The following is a 19,740-nucleotide window of genomic DNA, read 5'->3' on the forward strand; positions in this document are numbered from 1 at the left end:
GATGTGTGGTGAGAAAGGAGGAAACAGAAGTGCCAGTGTAGCGGAAGTGGTACTGCCCTGAACGCTGAGCGAGACGGAGGACGGAGGCTGAATCGTCCAGAGAGTGAAAAAAACGACAAAAAAAGCAGGATAAAAAGTCACCAATTTTGTAAGTGTAATTACCTAGAGCGTCTGAATATCGTACGATAGCACTACCTTTTCATTGGTAATTCGGCGGGAGAAGAGCTGTTTTTCATCGTGTGCGGCTGGATCCTGTTGAGAAGCCATCATAACCGAGAGGCTAGGCTAGCTGCTAACCGACGGTCGGATTCCATGACACTTTGTTCTGACAGGCTCGGCAGCCTGGGCGGGCCGAGTCTTACAGCTGGGGAAAATACGCTAAAACGTTCACGCAGCTCACCGAATTGCCACGATTTGTTCTCGTCTGGTTTAACAGTTCCACAAGAAGAATCATTGCTGTCCCGTTCTTGTTTTAAATAATTTAACGTGGCCGTTGAAATTTTCTCCACTGGCCTAGCGAAAGGCAGCGGCAGCCAGGCGACGGTAGCTAGCCAACTGTTAGCTTCTCCATTCGCTTTGCGTTATCACGACAGATTAGCTCTCTGCGCGTCCTCTAGTCAATTAAGGACACACCCTTAAATGTAATCTAATAGAAAACTTAAACCACTTCTGGCGTATTTGTCAAAATGGTGTTAATATTGGGCCATTAACTACGGCAGCCCGCTAGCGCTACTAGCAACCTCAGGGGAGGGCATTAAAGGCTGACTCGGGAAAGCTTCGGTTGGTTTTGTAGATTGGGTTGATTAATTTGAAATATATTGACCCAATAAAACAGTCACGAGTGTTAAATATAAGCACCTTACACCTGTGCATGTTGACGAGTGAGCAGACATCAGGTTAGGGATGTAAGAGAAGAGTCAAGATTGGGGAGCGCTACGAACGAGCTAACAGCTAAACCTTAGCTAGTGATGTGTATGGCTGACCCAGTTGCCAGGGGGCTCAGTTCAAACATAATGATTTCTACCATTATAGAGTTAGCAAATTGTTTTAATTTCAACAGAAAGTTATAATTATTCCATAGAAATGTGAACTGTCCACCTTAAAATATGATTACCCATGTGTACTGTTCCCATATCTAGCTCTTGACATTACTTCTTCTTTTTTTCCAGTCTAGAAAATGGATAAGAACGACCTGGTACAGAAGGCCAAGCTTGCTGAGCAGGCTGAGCGCTACGATGACATGGCTGCAGCCATGAAGTCAGTGACAGAGCAAGGCGCAGAGCTGTCGAATGAGGAGCGTAACCTTCTCTCTGTGGCCTACAAGAATGTGGTTGGGGCACGTCGTTCATCCTGGCGTGTAATTTCCAGCATCGAGCAGAAGACTGAGGGCAATGACAAAAAACAGCAGATGGCACGTGAATACCGGGAGAAGATAGAAGCTGAACTGCAAGAAATCTGCCATGACGTGCTTGTAAGCGTTTAATTGTGAGAACTGTGCCCTTTCTTGTGTTCAAGGGGATGTTTCTAAACTGGTTATCTCATGTATTGTTTTCAGGGGCTACTGGACAACTATCTCATTGCCAACGCATCTGCTGCTGAGAGCAAGGTGTTCTACCTGAAGATGAAAGGCGACTATTATAGATACCTTTCTGAGGTTGCATCTGGGGAGTCTAAGAAGGGTAATTATATTACTTCAGCATTGCTATGTGTAAGAATGTTTAACCTGACTTGAAAATAGGGATTTGAAAGATGATTAAAACACTCTTGAAAATCCTGATTCTCAAAAGTCTGTTTCAACAGAACAATTGCATTTTTTGTCAAACTGGAAATTTTCTTTTAACAGAATCTTTTCTGCTTCAAAATTCAGTCACTTTTTTACTTTGGTAATATTTCCTTAACAGAAATCAAAGGAAAACACAAAACGTCTCAAAACTTGAGTTGCATACTACATTGGCGTTTGAGATGTTTTTATGTAAACTTTTTAGAGTATTGTGCTTAGACAGCATATTAGTTTCTTTGCTTTTTTTGCTGCTCTCAGGTCTACTTTAAAAGTTTGTGAATAATTGACAATTTCATTTTTTTTTTCTGCTAATACAGATACAGTGGAGAACTCCCAGCAGGCGTACCAGCAAGCTTTTGACATTAGCAAGGGGGAGATGCAGCCAACACACCCCATTAGGCTTGGCCTGGCCCTCAACTTCTCAGTCTTCTATTATGAAATCCTCAACAACCCGGACAAGGCCTGTAGCCTGGCTAAAACGGTATGTGCCAAACCCTAATAACAATCTACTTCTAGTCTTTTATTTTATTTAAGACTATGGCAAACTGATTGACGATCAGTTTTAAATTTTACATTTTGGAGATGGTATATAAATCAGAGGAATTTAGACCAGCTATTGTCTTTGTGGAAGTCTAAGTTTTGTTTTTGTGGATTTTTTTATTTTTTTTTTCTATCAGGCATTTGATGAAGCAATTGCTGAACTCGACACTTTGAACGAGGACTCTTACAAAGACAGCACCCTGATCATGCAACTACTAAGGGACAACCTGACTGTGAGTTCCATATTTGGGATATCCTGTGTGATCTTGATGTCTTTCCCGACAAATATTACTATAACTTTTCTCTTGCTTTCTTTCCTCAGCTGTGGACATCAGAAAACCAGGCAGATGAGGGAGAGACCGGAGATGGGGAAAACTAATGGAATTGCACTGTTAATCCACCTACACTCTTATCTTAAACACAGACAGCTTATATACATCCCCCCCTCCACTCCATCAGCCCCTCCCACTTCTGTATGACAAGCAGCCTGAATTGCTCCTGACCAACTAGTTTACCCCTCTCAGTTCACTGTGAGGTGACAGGGTAATTTTCAGTTGTTAGCAGATTCAGTCACTTTGTGGAAACATGTTGTATTGATTAGTGAGTCCATGTTGCTGTTGTTTTTGTCAGCTTCGTGTGTAGGTCTGTATGTAGTGAGCGTGAAAGTGCGAGTGTGAAATGATTGCGCGTGTGTGTGTTTCTGGGGGGGGAGGGGGGTGTTGTGAATTCGAATCGTCCTTCCAACTTCCTTTGTCCCAGCTAGTTTGGTGTGCATTTTTCATCCCTTTTTTTTTTTGTTACTTTTCTTATTTGTGATTCCTCATGATATTTACAGGTTTTATTGTATGGTAATTAAACTGGCAGTTGATTTCCACCAAACACTGTGATGGTAGGCTTTCCATTTGCTTCACAACCGTCAAAATAGTTTTTTTCTTTCTTTTTTTTTTTTTTTCTTTTGTTTTTGTTCCAGACACGTACGATCCTATATTCAGTTAACTGCAATTCTGCTGTGGGCTCATACAGAAAGGAGGCAGGCTGTATTGTGACACTGACATCTTGGTGTAATATTCCTTGATCATGTTCACAAATTCAGTTTTCAAGTTCTAAGGGACCCCGTAAATTGTCATAATAGGTTTGTTCAGACATAAGACATTCCACATTATTAGGCATCTTGAAAACAGCAGTGCTCCTTATTGTTTTTTGAACTAAGTATAGATTGTCATTGTAGTTTTCTCACTGTTCTGGTGCTGCTTGATCTCAGTACAATGAAAATTGTATGCGTAAATGTGGTTCCATGTATTTTGCAAGATTGACTATCATCTGTATGTAAAACCTAAAGTAACCTTTTATTGATGTTAATTGAAAATGTCTTGCCACACTGTATCAACCCTGCTTGCAAAATATTCCTCTTAAAGCGGTTGTTTTCTCCAAAAAAGCTTTTGTGCCTGGCTTTCTCTTGCAGCCTCCTGCAATTTTTTCCCTTTTAAGGTAGCAGCATCTGCTTGTTTAAAATCTCATAGAACGAGTTAGACCACAAAAATATAAACCCTGACCTCAGTTTTTACCCAGGTGAATCTCTCGGCTGTTAAAGATAGCTGGTGGGAATAATTGCCTCTAAAAATCAGGTTTTAGAAGGTGAAAAGAAGCTCAGTGTCACAATACCATGTATCACCACTACATTCCACATTACTGTAGTTGAAGACACCATTCCACGTTATAGCTGGCGGTCTGTTTACTCTGACAATGCTCCAATAAATTGAAATCTTTTGTTGGGGGGAAAAAAATAAAAAAAATTATGTCAGTTCATTATTTTGCTTGATGAAAATGCAGTTAGTGAATGTGGAACGAAGCCTGTCTGTATATCAGGTATTTACTTGCTTTGTTTTTACTGACAAGTCTTATGGCTAAAATTTGCTTCTGTAACAGTCTATTACCCAGTGCACACACGTGGTTGTGAAAATTTAGAATAGCTATTAAAAAAGCAGTGATGAAATGGAGATAAACAATGGTTGGTGTAATTCTAGCTTTGTGTTTATGTATCTTAAAACCATTCTAGTTTCACTATACATGTAAGAAATAGGAAAGTGTCAAAGACCATTCAGTGAAATAAAGTTTCGTTTAAGATAAGAGGCAAATTACGTCTTTATTTCTGTTCACAAAGTCCTGTTAATTTTTTTTAAATGTATCAAACGTGGCTTTAATATATGGACTCGTTCAACTGCATGTATTTTTATTACTAAGCTAAGATCTAGTTTTTGTCGCGGAATGTGACGTCCTTTCTGTCGGTGCCTTCTCACGTCTTAATTGAAATTACATTGCGCGGAGCAAGCGTGCAGGTGTTCGGAGATGCTAATTAAATCAAAACAAGCTGAGGTTCACGTGGAAATTGTTCACAAACTGCTGCGCTGAATAAAAAGACATCCTCGTTTTAAATGTAAGTTTATCTAGTTTGTAACGTTAAGCTGTATTTATTTGTAGAACTTTGCTAGTTTCTTTCAGTGCGTGATGCGCACGCGGGGTAACGAAATTTAGCTAACGACTGTTTTAGCTTAATGTTTTTTCTATGATTGTTGCTTGTACCGTTAGCTACATCATTAAATTTTTAAATGTCTTTGCTTCCCCGTTTTTATGTTAAGAGAATATTTTTATCAACATTTAAGCTGGAGATCTTCTTTCCACTGTTTAACTACTACGGAGTATCAGATTGCTTCTTTAGCGCTCTACGTTTTAATGTGAAATCCTCCTAATGTTACCAAAACGTTTCTAATTTTGAGTGGAAAAAAGTCTACATTCAACAAATCTTTGTGAATTCTCTTTAGATTTAATTTATACCGAGGTGTCTACATAAGTGAGAATATAGTTAAGTTAATTTGTTCCAGCAATTCAGTAAAAAAAAAAAAGTTTATAGATCTAGATTACTCTGTTTTAAGCTTCCACTTAACACAGAGACATAGTTTTATTTTGATTAAGGCTCACAATAAAAACTTTATATTTAGGAATCATATAAGCCAAATTAAACAAAGGATATCAATACCGAAATGTTGGCCCTTTGAAAGGATGTGTCTGTGCAGCTATATGCACTAACTATCTGGTCCTGCATGAATTACATCAATGCAGCAGAATGGATTCAGGAGGAGATCGGTCGCTGTAGGTGCACCGATTGCAGTTTTTTGGCCTATTATTGATTTTTAAGAAGCCTGGCCGCCAATTCCTAAATTTTTAGTGTCTGAAATGTTGCTAAATATAGCAAATTCACTGAGCTGGCAACAGTGGGGTGACCATTGTCAACTACAAACGTGCAGACATGAACTGGTGAGTAGGTCTGTCAGACAAACCTCTCTCACAGCAGAGCAAAAAAGGACAGTGGTTGATAAGATTGTCTTTACATGTATCCACTGATCACCAATCTACCAAAATTAAGAAAATTGGGGCTAATTTACTGGTGCACCCCTAGAATGAATACATGGTTGGTATGAAATATCCACTACTAGATGAAAAACAATCTGTATTCTGAATTGGCAGAATATTTGTCTTAATCCATAATAATATGCTACTCAAGGCATGTTCTTAAAGTTGCTGCTCTATCTGACATGTTTTCAGTGGATGGTATGGTCAGAAATTTGTCTCATTGTCTTAAAATATGTATTAGTTCTATATTTTAAAAATGTAGCAAATTAAAACATCTACACATTGTGGTAATATAAGTTTTAGAAATATCTCATTCATTAAACAAAAACAATTAAGTAAACTATGAGTTATTGGGTAAGACCATTTTGCTTATTAATCAACTATATATTTAATAAACCTTGGTGTGTTTGACAGTGTGTGCAGATGCCACGTCTAGCATCTCCATAAAGGTAATCTTCGATGGAAAGTATGAGGTGATGTAAGATCTCGTGGTAGAAATCTTTGCCGAGTTTGGACTTTAGAAAAAACAGTGGCTTCACACAAGCATGTTTAAAGTTTCCACTGAGTGTGGAAACCTTTTAAACTAGACAAGTTTAAGCAAAACTTGGGTTCTGTGCTTTTTTGCTCTTCCTCTAGTTTCCTGGGCCTTAACTTTCAAGTGCAATGCAAAACTTTTTATCTCAAAAGCAGACTTTAGACAACCGAGCAACAGCCACATCCTTTTCCCCCCTCTGACATCTTGAGATTTAGGAGTGGCTTAATATAAGAAATATAACAGTTGTTCCCCACGTCCTGAACACATCTGTGAGTTGTTTCCTCCTGAAGCACTGACTAATCAAGGTGCTTCACCTTATTTAACTTTTTAAGTGCTTCTACTTAAAAAGTTAAATAAGGTTTTCTTCACATTCCTGTCAAGACTGCAGCTCTTCCTTAATGGCCCAAATTAGCAGAAATAAATGTGTGAAATGTAATGATGAATGCATCTTCAGTGTGAGCATCTCTTATTGTTTCAAATGACCAAAATTGACATTTTTGGAGACGCTCCAGCTTGAGGTCCACCTGTACTTATTTTAGGATTGAAATATTTGTCTTCTAAGCGAAACACAACTCCCAGTTTTCATAATTTACATTAGATGAAATTAGTTTTCCTTTCGCTAAGATAATCTCTATTTGGAAGCACTCAAATGTTTGAACAAACCTAATTTAGAAATGGCAGGTGTGAAAATGTCACTGAGTGTAAGGTTACGAAATACTGAAGTAGAAGTAAAACATGCAATAGTTTCCCTAAAGTAAACTAGCAATGCGTTCTACTCTCCATAACCCCCTACTGATTTTTCATCCAGCTGGTACGCAACATGAATGGCAGCGGTCCAGCGTATCCTCTGGCCTCTTTGTATGTCGGGGACCTGCACCCTGATGTTACAGAAGCCATGCTGTATCAGAAGTTTTCTCCTGCTGGACCCATCATGTCGATCCGCGTGTGCCGGGACATCATCACCCGCAGATCCCTAGGATACGCCTATATAAACTTCCAGCAGCCAGCTGACGGTACACCCACATTTATTGTTGCAAAACAGTGGCACAATTAAATATTTTAGCAAAGAAGTTATATTTCTACTATTTTTCATATTGCTGTTTCTGTATTTTATGAGATTTACCTGCTTAAGCTTTTATAGCCAAATTCCTTCATCAGCATATCATCAGTTCTGCATAGGCATGATAATGAGCCATTCATTTAAGAAATGATGCATCTAAAAGTTGCAGGGTGATGGACTTGCTAATCCATATCTACAGAAATGTGAATAAACACAGCTGGATGTTGATTCAAAATCCCCTGGATGTATAATAACTTAAAGAAAATATGAATATTCATCAGAAATCTTGTTTTTATGCTTTAATACATGGATGCCCTTAATTATTTTGTTAAACTGAGCAAAGACAGACTGTAGATTAGAAAACCTTTGCTAGAGAGTACAGTATTGCATTTGATGTGTAGTTGTGGCTTATTTTTGATGCTTTTTCCTTCATGTTTTAATTTTTTTTAAAATTATTTTTAGCGGAGTGTGCCTTAGATACGATGAACTATGACGTCATTAAGGGTCGACCCATTCGGATAATGTGGTCTCAGCGTGACCCAGGTCTCAGGAAGTCCGGTGTGGGAAACATCTTTATCAAGAACATGGATGAGTCCATTGACAACAAGGCGCTGTATGATACTTTCTCTGCCTTTGGCAATATTTTATCCTGCAAGGTAGGCCTTTTTTTTTTTTTTTTTTTTCTTTGAAAATTGTTGTATACATTTTCTTTTGTTAGCATGATTCAAACTATCTGGATTTTTGTAGGTTGTCTGTGATGAGAAGGGATCAAAAGGCTATGGCTTTGTTCACTTTGAGACTCAGGAGGCTGCAAATCGGGCCATTGAAACAATGAATGGGATGCTTCTGAATGACAGGAAAGTGTGAGTAAACTTTCACTGAAACTGCTTTTTGCAAATAAGTCCATCTGAGGGCTATAGACTCACTTGTTGCACTGGTGGCACTTAACTTTCTTTTTCAGTGAGCAGCACCACAACAATACTGAAGTGCATCTAAGTTCTCAGTTTGTCCTCTCTCTTTCTAGTGGTGCTGCTTCAGGAATGATTGTCTTGAGTGCCTTTTGAGATGCTGTTACCAGCCAGGCTGGTTGTTATGCATCATTTTGGCAGTCTTTTTTTGTGTGTGTCTGAGGCCCGTAAGCTGGGCTATACAGAGTTGCCAAAATGTTCACATTGCGACCTAAAAAGGCCACAATGTGTACCTTTTGTGGTCTAAAGAAGATGCATAGCGCTACCAACGCCAGAGCAATCCTCTAGCGTTGGGTGCTTTTCCCTTGTAGTCAATACAATATGTATTTCAATACCATCCATGGTGCATTAAAGAAATATAAGCTGTAGAAATAGAGTAGTTAGGATGCTATTCACTTCTCATTCATAATTCACTTAGTGAAAATCTGTCATTAGATGATGTCGTATGGTTAGGTTGAATTAATATGCATAGAGATGAGGTCCAAATTCACCTGTGGCTGGAGAGACAAATAATCACCTTACTTTATGAGTAGAAAGTGTCATATCTAAGGGACGTTTTGATTGGTGTTGATGTTTTACCTTGAATGAGAGCATGGAAGACAGTTGAACAGAAATGCAAAAAGTTAGGCGCACCAGTGCAATCAAGGAGAAAAAGGTGATTGTTCTCCAAAGACTTTGTCATATGTGTGACTAGATTAGTCACATGAGCCCTTTGTCTAAACCTGAGGCCAGGCAAAGAAGTGAGCAGATTTTAATTGTGCTGCTTTTTTTAAGAAAGACTTTTTGCAGATGATTTCTCCATGTGTCTTTTTGTTGTTGTTGTTTGCTCAGTCAAAAGATGGGTAAAAAGGAATCTGGTATTGTCAACCCAAAGGACCGTTTCCTGTGGGAAAAATGTCAGTTCTCCCAGCTTAGGTCAGCAAATAGGTAGGATCTTTGTCTAGGTTTGTTGTTCATGTTTGTATTTTAATTAGTCATGAAGGTAAAACTGATGCACAAACTATTTGAAAACTTTAATTAAACCATATTAATTCTGAAGCTGAAGTTTTAAGTGTTGTAGTGAGATATTGTTTGTTACATTTTGCCATTACAACCAAAATCCTCGTATTTTATTGGGATTTTATGTGAGACCTAAACACAAACTAGTGGGTAACTAAGAGGTGGAAGGAAAGTGATGAATACTTTTTAAAATTCTTATAAATTAAAATCTACTCTCTTCAGTAAATGCAGTGTTCAAACACCTTGTGCTGTAATTACCTCTAGTGGTGAGTCAGACTGCAAGACAGGGATGTCCAAAGTACGGTTCTGTATGGCCCTGACCAGTGTTCACAAATGGCACAAAATAAGTCTCCCAACATAGGTGATTGATGCAGACAACGTTTTTTTAAAAATATTTATTTGCATGATTTTTACAGGCAAATCATAAAATGGAATTTTTTTAGCTGTAGCAGATTGTATTTTTTTCATTAACCTGTCTTTTTTTTTCTTTCACTTTAATTTAATAATAAATTGAATCACAAGTATTTAGCTGATTTCTGTGTCTTTTAAGCATTTTAAGTCTTAACAATTTTAGTGCACATGACAAGGCATCGCACTTGCACTAGCTTTTATTTAGGGGTATTGAAGATGCCTGAATACAAGTAATGGCACTTTTTAACCATTCATTATTTTTCTTCCACTTCACAATTATGCATTGTTGATTTGTCACCTAAAAATAATATAGTAAAGTATGCTGAAGTTTGTGGGAAAAGTATGGAAATTGGGTGTCCAGAAATCATGCCTAATTTTAAGATTTAAAAGTTAAGTTAAAAAACAAAACGAAACAAAACAAAAAAAAATCATTGACAGTTTTATTTCAAGTTTTTATAAACAAAGTTATCAAAAAATTTATTAAACAATCTGTATTCAATGTAAATAATCCAATCCACATTTTAAAATCTTTGGATTATGTTTTGAATCGAATCTAATACAAGTTGGTCTAGACACCACAAAATGTCAATACTGAACCATAATCCAACCTCAGCATGATTAAAAATGTTGTAAATGTAAATCTGACATATTTTTGTCATATTTAATTTGTTGTCTGGTTGGGTTTCTTGGCTTTGTCTCCAGGTTTGTTGGCCACTTCAAGTCTCGCAAGGAAAGGGAAGTTGAGTTTGGGTCCAAAGCTATGAAGTTTACCAATGTCTACATCAAGAACTTTGGAGAGGACTTCACTGACGAGAAACTGAAGGAGGTTTTTTCTGCTTTTGGTAAGGAAATTCAGATTCTTCTTGATGACTGGATCTGCCAGAGCAATGTGTTTTATTATTGGTAGATCTTTAACCCATTTACCTTCAGGGAGGACCCTCAGTGTGCGAGTGATGAAGGACGAGAAGGGGCAATCAAGAGGGTTTGGGTTTGTCAACTATGCTCACCATGAGGATGCTCAGAAGGTAGAAAATGCCAGTTGGCTTTGTTTTATCAGACTGACTATAAACCAGTTGTTTTTTTAAACATTGTACTGTGGCTATTGGTATAAGTATCTTAATAATTTTGATGTCCAAATGAAATAATAACTTTGATTTGAACTTTCATATAAACTTATCTTAAAAGGTAGTTTTCTGGGAACCAATACTATTACCAGGGTAGAAAATACCCCAGAAAGCAGCCCTTTTAAGGACACAGCTCTGTTTAGATTGACACTGAACCATATGTGAAATTTTGTGACAGGATAATTAACATCTCCTAATGGATCAATTTTCCCAGCATTTTTTTCAGTTGTCTCAATTTAAATTTCCCTGTATTTAAGTTTGGCACATATAAACCCAGTCACTCATATTGAACAGTTTATACTTGAATAAAACCATCTAACCTTGGTGGAGGTATTAGTTAAATGTATTAAATTAAATACTGACGCTATCTGTGGTTACTAAAGGAGTAACGATCAGGCCAAAGTCCTTTTCTTTTGTCACGGGAGAAGCGGGACATAAAAAGCAGCGACGAACTAGATGTGAATTATGGCATAAAAACAGAATCCGACGCTGAACAGTGAAAAATTAACACATGATGTGAAACATGACGATTAGGCGGCGCAGCAGGTGATGAGTGAAGATTACTGATGGTGAGCGTCAATAAATGATAAAATAAATCTAGCAACAGGAAAGAAACTAAAGTGGACATAGCAATAAACCGAGAGGATAATAGTAATCAAAGGAAACTAAATGGAAATGAATGAAGAACAAAATGCAAGAATAAACTAAGAAACTAAAGTAAATACAGAGGAATGAACTGGTATGGCAAGACCTTTCGATCAAAACTTAATACAGAGGACTGTATGGCAAGAATAAACGGACACCATTTCCAGATAAAAGGTAAAATAATATTGTTGAAGTGCCATGGGTTTGTTGAGACCACATCTAATCCTGAGAATAAATATATCTTAGAGACCATAACAGTAAAGAACTTATCACTTATTTATGTTTTTAATTAGATTTGATATATTTATTTCTTCAATATTATTTTTCATGTCAGTGTTAATGTCATGAGGCTGATGACTCCATGACGCTTTCAATTTGATTCATTAGGATTTGATTAAGAACCAGATTTGTTCTTTGTAATTTCTGTCCAGTAAAACTATTAATCTATATATCAATAGACAGGTCTATATAAAGATATAATCCATGTTTCTGTCTCATATTTGTATGGCATTAAAAGGACCTGGAACTTTTGTTTTTTCCACTGAAAGCTCTGGTTTACACAATAAATGCCATGTGGGTGAAATTTTATGGATGATACTCTGATGTCCCATTTTCCTGAAGGCAGCACAGATCTGCTCCACCAGAAACACTGAAGAGAAGAAGAGTTATGATTAATGTAGTTAATCATAACTGCAACATTAAAAAATCCATGTTTTAATGTTGCAGAGCTCAGTCGTTTTGCAAATAGATCAAAGTTTAAACGGGCATTGTTGTACGTCTTTTATCTCGTCACTTTGTGGAATATTTAATAACTAGAAAATGGCAAAGAATAAGAATATAATTTCCACTCTGATTGGCTGCTGTTAGGCCTACCGATTTTAAGTTGAATGTTCATTGCATTTTTCTTAGACACCTGTGAAAATAATTTCTATTTCCATGGCTTTTTTGTTCTCTGGGAAATTATTTTGATAAATACAGAAACAAGCATAAAAATCAAAACATCTACAATAGTGACAGTAATATTAATAATAAAATAATAGTCAGTGCAAAGTAGCCTACAAATTCTTTGGTGGGAGGTTGGGGGGGAGGGACCTGGATATGTGATGGGGAGACTGATTTAGTTGGTAATGTTGCATGTTCTAAATTACTAGCAAAAACATTGACTGAAAGGACTCTTATTTAATGTTGAGGGATTTTTGCCTGTAAGGCTAACCTTTAGGGCACAGATATTTTATATTTTGTTTTGAGTTGAAATGTACTGAAGTCTTATTTAAGTTTGAGTGTTTAGCTAATTGTATTGTTAATTGTAATTGTATTAATTGTATTGTTGGAAGCAATTGTTTGCACTATTCAAAGACACTTTTTATTAAACTGTGGCAGTAGCAACGGTATAGTTAATTTCTGTCACCACTATAAGTTTCAGGCTCAGGATTTTTTTTTTACTTTAAGCCCTGCTTTTTGTTGTAATGCCTCTAAATAGGTTGCTAGAAGTGTTAATGTGTCATGGAGCCAGGTTTTAATTCGTCATCATTCACTGTTCATGTTACAATTTTTATGTGCCAACCCTCTGCTTTTCTGTCATCCCATCTTTGCCTTCGTAATGAAAATGTGATGACAAGTTATGATTGAAAAGTTCCTGCTACTCTGCCAGAACAGCCGAATGAGCGGTATTTAGGTGAAACTTAAGGAGCTTGTTCAGTGTTGATATTTCAAAATGGAACAACATGAAGTGCATCTAGCATCCCACACTAGACTCCATTTGGACTGTTTCACTTTCCTGTTCTGGGATTCCTCCGTTGTCTTTATTTTTGCATCAACTGGCTCCCTTAAGGATGACCACTGGCATCCTCTCCTGGATGCTGGCCACACTACAACACTGGAGGGTTTAAGTGAATGTTAATAATCAATTGGAACTCATTTTAATCTAATGAACCATTAATCAAAATTAATTGTAAGTCGATTAATTGTTTGCTCCGTCTGCTTTTTTTCCCAGGCTGTGGATGAAATGAATGGAAAGGAGCTTAATGGGAAGACCATCTACGTAGGTCGCGCTCAGAAGCGCTTGGAGCGCCAGGGGGAGCTGAAGCGCAAGTTTGACCAGATCAAACAGGATCGCATCCAACGCTATCAGGTGTGGCTGTGTTTGACCCCAGATTACCAGAAGTGTAGATTTGATCAAATTTGATACTTCAGAAATGTTTTGAAGTGTCTTTCAGGAGAATGTTGTTTTTATAACATTCTCTTGAAAGACGTTAAAGTTTCAGGGTTTGATCATAAATGAATTCCCCAGACATGTTTAATGCGTCTCTAAATGTGAATGACTGAAGGAACAAATAATAATTTGATGCTCTTTTTCATGGTTTAGGGGGTGAATCTGTATGTGAAGAACTTGGATGATGGCATAAATGATGAAAGACTCCGGAAGGAATTTTCTCCTTATGGTACAATCACAAGTGCTAAGGTAATATTTCTGCAAAATCCACTCAAAGATGGCTATAAAGATTTTATATATATATATATATATATATGACAGTTTAGTGCATTGACCATTCATTTTTTTAACCTATTCTCTCATTTACTGCAGGTGATGACTGAAGGTGGCCAAAGCAAGGGCTTTGGCTTCGTCTGCTTCTCGTCTCCAGAGGAAGCAACCAAAGCAGTGACTGAAATGAACGGGAGAATTGTTGCGACCAAGCCACTGTATGTTGCGCTGGCACAGAGGAGGGAGGAGCGTAAAGCTATTCTAACTAACAAGTACATGCAGAGACTGGCTACCCTGAGGACCATGAGCAACCCCATCATCGACTCGTACCCCCAGTCGGGATACTACATGACCGTACCACAGGTATGAATATTTGGACTATTAAGAGAATTATGAACATGATTATTTGTCTGATATAAATCATCTGGCCTATAGAATTTGTGGTAACACTTTAATTGAAGGGGGGTGAATAAGACTGACATGACATTGTCATAAACATCTGTCATGAACATGAATAAGCCTTCATGAATATTTATGACTGTTGTCATAAAGCGTCATTTGGTAAATTATGACACCTTTAATACAAAGTTGACATTATTCAAAATGTCTTTGTTATGACAACTTGACATTAACCAAGAAATCATTACTGATGTAAATTTTTTATAAAAGTATTACTGATTGCACTTTAAAAATGAGGCAACTTTATGTTATTAAAGGTAAAGTTTAAACAGTAATGATTTCTTGGTTAATGTCAAGCTGTCGTATCAAAGACATTTTGAATAATGTCAACTTTGTATTAAAAGTGTCATAATTTACCGAATGATGCTTTGACAAGACAAATATTCATGAAGGCTTATTCATGTTCATGACATGTTATGTCATGTTTATGACAGTGTCATGACAGTCTTATTCACCCCCTTCAAATAAAATGTTACTGAATTTGTCAAGCAAAAAAAACAAAAAACAAAACAAACACAAAAAAAAACTCTTTGGTGGTGTAACTACCTTTGCTGGCTTAAAAACAGCAAATTTGCATAAATCTTTTTATAAACTTTGACTTTCTGCCCTGAAAACTCTATCCATCTAAACTGTTTTTCCTATTTAATCCTGTTCATAGTCTCAGGGATTTGAAATAATCCAGTGGCCTTATGTGCTTTCCATTCAGTCAAAACAAACCCTTATCTTGCAGCCTCCCACTCGCTCTTTCTACAACCACAGTGCTGTCAGCAACCTGAGACCAGTCCCTCGTTGGATGGGGCAGCCGCCCAGAACCCAGGGTGAATTTCTTCAATTCTTTATTTAAAGGAAACAGATGTTTTTTGCTTTTTTTTTTTGTTTCTTTGATTAAAAGTAAATAAGTGTTCATGCATCCAGGACCTTACTCAGCCCAGTATATAGGGAGTCCTCTTCCTCGGCGTGGTTCACCAACCATCACTACAGTTCGACAAGCTTCCACTCAGGCTCCACGCATCATAACCTCCTCACAAAAGACGAGTACCTAAACTATAAGTTTTTTTTCTAGATGATTTAATTGAAGTCTTACTGTTTGACGTTTTGGAGCTCTTCCTTCAGATAACATAGGGACGCAGACTGGAGGAGTGCCCAGAGGAAATCAGTACAAGTATTCGTCTGGAGTGAGGAACCCTTTGCATGTTGTTACGGTTCCTGCGCCCATGACGAGACCACAGGTACAGCTGCTGGGCCTCCATTATGTGACTTATAAACTGGATTGAGAAACAAACTTAAATATTTTAGGAGATGGTGTGAAAACTTTGTTGGTAGACCACTAATGTAAAAGAAAGGAAAAAAACAAACAGTTTCGCAATTGTGGTGTTTCCATTTACGGAGCCAATCGGATGCATTTTAAACAATAGCAACAATGTTCTAACTCTTCAAACCGGAGTTTTGATGTGTTTCAAAATGATATGCTTAAAAAAATAAAAAATATTGTCATTGTTTTCACCTAAAAGATGTCAGTTGATCTGTGCAAGTCTGACATTTGTGTTGTGGTGTTTACATCAAAGCATTAGGGTGTGTATGTGGGAACATTATGAGCTTTTTATCTGTGATTAGGAAAAATAAAACTACAATAATGAATGTGGCGACCGCTTACAATCTCAGGTTGCTCCTGCGCCTGTGGCTGAACCAGCAGTCCACATTCCAGGCCCGGAGCCCCTCACCGCTTCAATCCTGGCTGCAGCTCCACTCATGGATCAGAAACAACTCCTTGGTCTGCCTTCTTTCAGTTTATCCTTTCCCTTTATCAAGCCGTCTGTTTGTATTTGTTTCTATACCTCCTTCTCTTTGCTGTGACACACAGGGGAGCGACTGTATCCATTGATTCACGCCCTTCACCCAAACCTGGCAGGAAAAATCACAGGGATGCTGCTAGAGATTGACAATTCAGAGCTGCTGCACATGTTGGAGTCACCGGAGTCCCTGAACTCTAAGGCACATTAATTTTTTTTCAGTCCCTTCAGAATTTACGGATCTTTATTAGGACACACTGTCATCATAGACTGTGTAGTACATACCTCCACAAAAATATATTAAGTATCAAATAGCGTTGATCCCAAAGTTGCATAAATAACACTTGCAGTCATTTTTGTGGATACAAGGATGATTTTAAGGCAAAATATAGTGAAATATTTTTGATTTGCCCATTTTTCTTTCTTGTTTTGGTGAATTTAATGTTTATTCTCAATGAGGAGAATTAGATGCATAGTTTATTTTTTTTACTTTTTTTGTCCTCAACTTATGAGTGTCCAGCTCTAGTCCTCAAGGGACTAGAGACTAAATACATGATTTAAATGTCCATCTACCTCCTGATCATATCAATGTTCACATTGCAAATGTAGTCCAAATCTGATTGTTTTTCTTTCCCTTTTTTGAAGTTGAGTGACCAGATTAGATTTGTTGAAATAAGTGTAACGCTCAGATCTGGCCCACATCTGATTTGTTTTGTCAGATTTGAGCCACTTCTGTATGTAGTCCTTTGCCTGACGTAAATTCAATCATTTTGAATGTGATTTCAGTTGGACCTACCAAAGTGGTTTTGATGTGACTTTGATGCCACTTTCCATTGTCGTTCCCCATTACTGTGCACCAGCAGGAGGTGTTAGTAATGAGCAAGATGGACAACATTTCACTCTTTTTCAATCTGTGTTGGACACTTTAGAAATGTAAATACACATTTCCTTCATGTTTTCCACACCAATGAGTACATTGCAAGATATTATCATTCTTTTGTGCATGCCGGTCAGTTTGAAATCGAACAGTTCACACTGAATTCAGATGTAGGCAAGATTTTAAAAGTAATGTGAATGACCATGCAAAAAAAAAAAAAAAATCAGATTTGAGCATCAAGATCTGCAGTGTGAATGTAGCTGTAATGTTCTACTGAGGCCTGCTAATGAACCGTCATGTGATTCAGGTGTATTCAAGCAGGGAAAGAAACAAAACATGTAGGATACCGACCGCAGAGGACACTACTGAAACTGATGCTGTTCTTGTTAATCCAGAGGAATCTGGGAGTTAAGATGTTCTTTTCATCTCTGTCATGTTTCTTTCTTTCAGGTGGAAGAGGCAATCGCTGTCTTGCAGGCTCACAAGGCAAAAGAGTGTTCTCCAAAAAAGTGAAATGATTTAAGGTCAGGTTTAAATCATTTAACTGCATTTGCAGCATTTTGTTCATAAGAACAAAATGGGTGGCAGCATTTTTGTTTTTTGCTACAGTGAGGTATATTTTAGACCGTTTAATCTTTTTAGTGCTAGTGCTTCAGTCATTAACAATTCAAGCTATAAAAAGTAGTACAGGTTTAATTAATGGTGTTAATTTTTCAAAAAATATTTAACACTTTTTGATCTTTAGAGTGAACCTACATATCTTGAGGCTGCTGTTGCACCTGGATTGTCCCCCAGTTTTATTGTCTGTGGGACAATAAAGGCTATTTATGTTCCATTTAATTTAAATCGGCTCAAAATTTAACTGCTGGTAGCTTTTGATACATTTTATTTGTTGTGCTTCTCAGTTGCAGGGGTTTTAAAATTCTGCTTTATGTAGCGATTTTTATGGAAATAATCTCTAGCTCTAGATGCATAGTTGGACACAATATATCTGAGTAAATGTCAAACTAATTGGATTTTATTTTTTGGAAAGATTATTCACCAGCTAACAGCTAAAAATTGGCATGAATGAATAGTTTATTCATGCCATAATTTTACCAGGTAGATGAGCACAAAGACCTAATTATGTGTGTTTTGTTTTTCCCAGGTGTGAACATTGTTCTAGAGGAGAAAAAAGGTTCTAAGTATGGATTTTGGGAAAAAGAGCAAAGAATAAAACTCTTGACATGTTTAGAATGATAGTGAAATGTTTCTGAAGTTCAAGCTATTTTGTTGTTGCAGTGACTTTTGTTAGAAGATAAAGTTTCCAGAATATGCATTAAATTTGTGTCGTGTCATTTATTAAAATCAGAAGTGAATACCTTCTATACCATTTCATCCCCTGGTTTACATTTAATCAATTTACATAAATGGACCAGAGTTCAGAGCTGGTCCAAGATGTGAGAATGTTGAGATGTCTATTGCTTCATCTACAAGTGCATCATAGTAAACTGGAATTTACTTTGCCCAGGTCAAATGGTCAAACTTGTATAGTTTTATTAGGTGTTGAGAATATTAATTAACAGCTAATGACCATAAAAATCAGCTTCCCAAAAAATTACAACACCCCCCACCCCCCCCGAACATGCTGACAATTCATTGTCAGCATGTACTGTACAGTGTATGTACTCATTACTAGGTCAGGGTTTGCTTTGCTACATCAATGGGGACAAACTGCTTGTCACTCTGAAATGAATAACAAAGCCCAGGTGTCTTCATAGCAGCCTTAATCTGATTACATTGGTCTGTTTTCTCATCCTGTTGACAGACTTCTGTCTCGGGGTTTAGGTTTGGTAGTTTACATCAAATCAAGTGCCACAGTTAAATTAGGTACTCTAGGCAGTATGGGCAGGTGCCAAGTCCAGCTGGAAAATGAAATCAGGATCATTTCAAGGTTTATTGCCAGAGGAAATCATGAAGTACTTTAAAAACAAACCTGGTGAACAGCTGTCCTCATGTTGGACAGGACAAAACAGTGGACCAGCAGATGACATGACTCCCTGAATCATCTCTGGCTGTAGAAATTAGGGATCTTGATTTCTATATGAAATCTGAAAAGAGGACTTCGAATTAAGTGCAACAATCCAAACCCTCTAGCCATTTTACCTGACGGCATCAGGTAAGATTTGAGGCCGTCTCCAGTCTTGGATAAATCTATGTGGCAACTCTAATAAAAATTGAATGGACTTTGCTTAACAATTGCAAAGGTGACAGTTCTCTTAACTTCAGTGCAGACAGTTCAAAGAGCTGTACCGTTTTCCTTTACTGTAAGAACAGTGAGGAAGGAGACTCAGTTTATTTTGAATCTCTTTACTGGTTAGCCACAGCATATTTGGATGCAAGTGATGGACCGTTGTCCTGCATAAAACGAATCTTTTTGATGACTCCTGTAGGACTCTTAAGGTAAATTGTAGTTATGGAATATGACAGAACTGGAAGATAATTTATGGTAGATTCATGCTATATTCTTATTTGCATTTTTCAAGTTTATTACGATCCTGCTGATAAAGTTGCAATAATGTTAAGAATTTAAAGAGTGCTTGGCTGTTTAGTGTTACATTTTTTGGCCATGTTAAGAAGTTTCCTAATAATTCTGCACACCTTGATACAGTGTTGATCTCGT

The 19,740-nt window shown here is 37.3% G+C and overlaps 2 protein-coding genes across 5 annotated transcripts; both read left to right on the plus strand.

Annotated features, from left to right (window-relative positions):
- Positions 1-4,447, plus strand: LOC106907349 (14-3-3 protein beta/alpha-1). Its single transcript, XM_014973006.2, has 6 exons — positions 1-148; positions 1,170-1,471; positions 1,556-1,679; positions 2,098-2,261; positions 2,458-2,553; positions 2,643-4,447. Exons 2-6 carry the CDS (start codon positions 1,178-1,180, stop codon positions 2,697-2,699), a joined length of 735 nt encoding a protein of 244 aa, XP_014828492.1. The 5' UTR covers positions 1-148; positions 1,170-1,177; the 3' UTR covers positions 2,700-4,447.
- Positions 4,448-4,593: 146 nt separating this feature from the next.
- On the plus strand, positions 4,594-18,401 carry LOC106907348 (embryonic polyadenylate-binding protein B-like). Of its 4 annotated transcripts, none has more exons than XM_014973002.2 (17): positions 4,594-4,754; positions 7,072-7,276; positions 7,786-7,979; positions 8,071-8,186; positions 9,123-9,218; positions 10,404-10,543; positions 10,632-10,726; positions 13,464-13,601; positions 13,836-13,931; positions 14,055-14,315; positions 15,142-15,229; positions 15,327-15,446; positions 15,513-15,640; positions 16,074-16,182; positions 16,273-16,403; positions 17,529-17,602; positions 18,226-18,401. In XM_014973002.2, exons 2-16 carry the CDS (start codon positions 7,084-7,086, stop codon positions 17,589-17,591), a joined length of 1,968 nt encoding a protein of 655 aa, XP_014828488.2. In that variant the 5' UTR covers positions 4,594-4,754; positions 7,072-7,083; the 3' UTR covers positions 17,592-17,602; positions 18,226-18,401. The 4 variants fall into 4 exon arrangements, with proteins under 4 accessions (XP_014828488.2, XP_014828489.2, XP_014828490.2 ...); XM_014973003.2 differs by having other exon boundaries at positions 15,525-15,640; XM_014973004.2 differs by lacking the exon at positions 9,123-9,218.
- The last annotated feature ends 1,339 nt before the right edge of the window (positions 18,402-19,740 follow it).

Source organism: Poecilia mexicana, unplaced genomic scaffold, assembly GCF_051168715.1.
Source record: "Poecilia mexicana isolate PSO_F unplaced genomic scaffold, ASM5116871v1 scaffold_7, whole genome shotgun sequence".
Taxonomy (NCBI): Eukaryota; Metazoa; Chordata; class Actinopteri; order Cyprinodontiformes; family Poeciliidae; genus Poecilia; species Poecilia mexicana.